General features: G+C 54.9%; 1 protein-coding gene across 1 annotated transcript in view; it reads left to right on the top strand.

Moving 5' to 3' along the window:
- The first annotated feature begins 1719 nt into the window (after positions 1-1719).
- Positions 1720-2860, top strand: part of PLD3 (phospholipase D family member 3) — a 12947-nt gene continuing 11806 nt past the window's right edge. The window contains exons 1-3 of the mRNA XM_023725635.1: positions 1720-2047; positions 2167-2241; positions 2328-2470. Coding sequence (XP_023581403.1) covers positions 2018-2047; positions 2167-2241; positions 2328-2470 — 248 coding nt within the window. The 5' untranslated portion in view covers positions 1720-2017. The remainder of the gene's footprint in view (positions 2048-2166; positions 2242-2327; positions 2471-2860) is intronic.

The raw sequence follows: 2860 nt of genomic DNA, 5'->3' as shown, positions 1-2860 counted from the left end.
GTTGGTGGGGAGGGGCTTCCAAATTATCCCTTCAGCTCTGGGCTGGATCTCGAGGTGAAGGGAGAACTCAGCTCCCTTTTGGAATCTTCTTTTTGTAATCACAGTAATGCATGTCCATAATTTTTTCTTTTTCAAAAGTGACGAAACTTGGGACATGGCAACGCATGTGTCCGCTTTACAATTATTTCTTAACCTACACAGAGATGTTTTTCTATCCGTTTCTGTAAATAGCTTATAAACCAAAACCCGTTGCAGTTGAGTTGATTCTGACTCCTGGCGACCCCACGTGTTACGGAGTAGAACTGCTTCGTAGGGTTTTCTTGGCTGTAAGCGTTAAGGAAGAAGATCGCCAGGCCTTTATTCGGTGGCACTGCTGGGTGGGTTCGCACCACCAACCTTTAGCTGAGTAGTCAAGAACAAACAGCTTGCGCCATCCAGGGACTTAGGTAGCTTGTGCTTCACAATTTATGAAAAGAAAATAGGCTCACAATGAAAAGCAGTCCTGACACAGCCCACCCTTGAAGGCAATCGCTTCTAACACTGTTGCTTCTCACTAATATTCCGTTTGGGCAGTTATATATGTTAGCTCCCTGCTGCTCTGTGTATGAGCAGGGGAAGGGATGTCTGGCCCTTGTCTCATTGAGAGAAATTGGGGAAGGGGGTCCCCAACTTATTCCTCCAGCTGTGGCCTTAAGTCTTGCTTGGGAGATACGGGATGGGGAGGTGGGACCCGTGATTATCCCTCCAGCCAGAAGCCATGATCTCAAAAAAAAGAAAAAAACAAAAAACCTTTTTAATCCCTATCAAAATATCCCATGGCTTTAAAAAAAAAAAAAAAAAAACTGTGGTCCAAACAGACTCCAGCAGAAAATCCAGCATCGTCGCTTTCCCCTCTCTCCTCTCCCCGCTCCCCGGCTCCCGATAGCCTGGGCTGCGTCTCCTGCTGATTTTATCACGACATCTCTACATCGCATTCAACCTTGGTCTCTCCATCCTATTGTATAAACTTTTCAAAAATTAATTATATTCATGAATTTGTTTTTGATTAGGTAATGCATGTCTACCGTACAAAAATTCACAAGATTTTTAGATGAGAAAATATCGAGAGGGTCCCTTTTTTCTTTATCTGTGCTCTCTCTACCCCACACTGAGGCTTCCAGGTGGGATATGGTAAAGCCCCTCCCCAGCCAAGTACTCCCCCGACCCTGGCCAGGCTGACGGGACCGGATCGGGGACGAGACCCCCCCTTTCTCCCTGCGGGGAGCCAGGCCGGCTTTGCTCGCACTGCGCAGACTCCCCGCTGCAGTGGGCGGAGCCCCCGCAGGCCCCGCCCCTCTTTCCTAGCGCCCCAGCTCAGCCTGTCCTGGCAGAAGCTCGGGTCCCGCCGAGGTAGCTGCTGCCTGTCGAGTAAGGCCGAGGCCCCTCTGGGGTTGGGGGGGGGGGGACGGGCAGTTGGCTGAGTGGTGGCGAGGAGGCTCCGATGGTCACGAGCTCCCGGTCTGAGCTGTCTGGTGGGTACCTGGGCATGAGGGTAGACGAGCCACCTGGAAAATGCTCCTTCGGCAGTCCGAGAGCTGGGAATAGCCAGGCACAAAGATTCGGGGCTCCACCGACCCCATCCAGAGCTGCCTTTTGGGGAATATCTAGATGAGAGCTCAGAAGAGGGCTAAGGGAAGGTACTAATGGGGGGCAAGGTAGACTAGGGGGGAGCAGGCCAGACGCTGCAGAGTGATGAAAGAAAGCCTTAAGACGTTGGACTTCGAAGGATTTCGAAAGATTTGCTGACCAGCGACCAGCTTCCTCCTTTTGGGGTGGCGGGCGTGTTGCCAGGGGCCCCTGTGATCACGGGCGGGGAGACTCAGTGCATCCCGTGAGTCCCAAGACTGATCTATCCCCTGTGATACCTCCCAAAAGGCTGGAACACGCCACCCAGCCGCAGCTTTTGTTCCCCGCAGTTTGGAAACCCTGACACACCCACCTTCCCGCCTCGGCTCTGCGGATCCCCCGGCTGCCCGGCATGATGAAGCCTAAGCTCATGTACCAGGAGGTAGGCGGATGGGGGCCGTGGGGAGGGGCTGGGCACAGTGGAGGGTTGGGGGGCTTCCTCGAGTCGACCGTCAGTCAACCCCCTGCCATCCCACAATTTTCCACCCCACGTGCCCCCAGTTGAAGGTGCCAGCTGAGGAGCCTGCCAGCGAGCTGCCAATGAATGAGATTGAGGCATGGAAGGCTGCAGAGAAGGTAGGAGTCTCTGCCACCCACCGTCTGTCTCAGCAGGGGCTAGACCACGCCCCTAGGGCTGGCTGACCACCTTCCTCTCCCCACAGAAAGCCCGCTGGGTCCTGCTGGTCCTCATCCTCGCGGTTGTGGGCTTCGGTGCCTTGATGACTCAGCTGTTTCTATGGGAATACGGCGACTTGCATCTCTTCGGGCCCAACCAGCGTCCGGCTCCCTGCTACGACCCCTGCGAGTGAGTGGCAGGAAGCCCTGATGGTGGGGGGAGGGGCCCTGCTGAGCCAGCGACGCACTGACAGGGCCTACACTCCTACACTCGGCCACGCCCAGTGACGGTGACAGAGGGAGGACGTCGCAGGCCCAACACTGCAAGCTGCCGGGTTCTTTCTCCATGCCCACCCTCCATAAGCATGTTCCCGTGGCACCCCCAGGAGCATCTTCCACCCACATCTGTGGACAGATGCATACACACAGACGTCCACACACACCATCTTCCATCCACATCTGTGGACAGACAGACACACACACCATCTTCCATCCACATCTGTGGACAGACAGACACACACAGACGTCCACACACACCGTCTTCCATCCACATCTGTGGACAGACAGACACACACAGACG

Source organism: Trichechus manatus, unplaced genomic scaffold, assembly GCF_000243295.1.
Source record: "Trichechus manatus latirostris isolate Lorelei unplaced genomic scaffold, TriManLat1.0 scaffold00338, whole genome shotgun sequence".
Classification (NCBI taxonomy): Eukaryota; Metazoa; Chordata; class Mammalia; order Sirenia; family Trichechidae; genus Trichechus; species Trichechus manatus.
The sequence above is the reverse complement of the archived record's forward strand: the minus strand, read 5'-3'. Positions and strand labels throughout refer to the sequence as shown.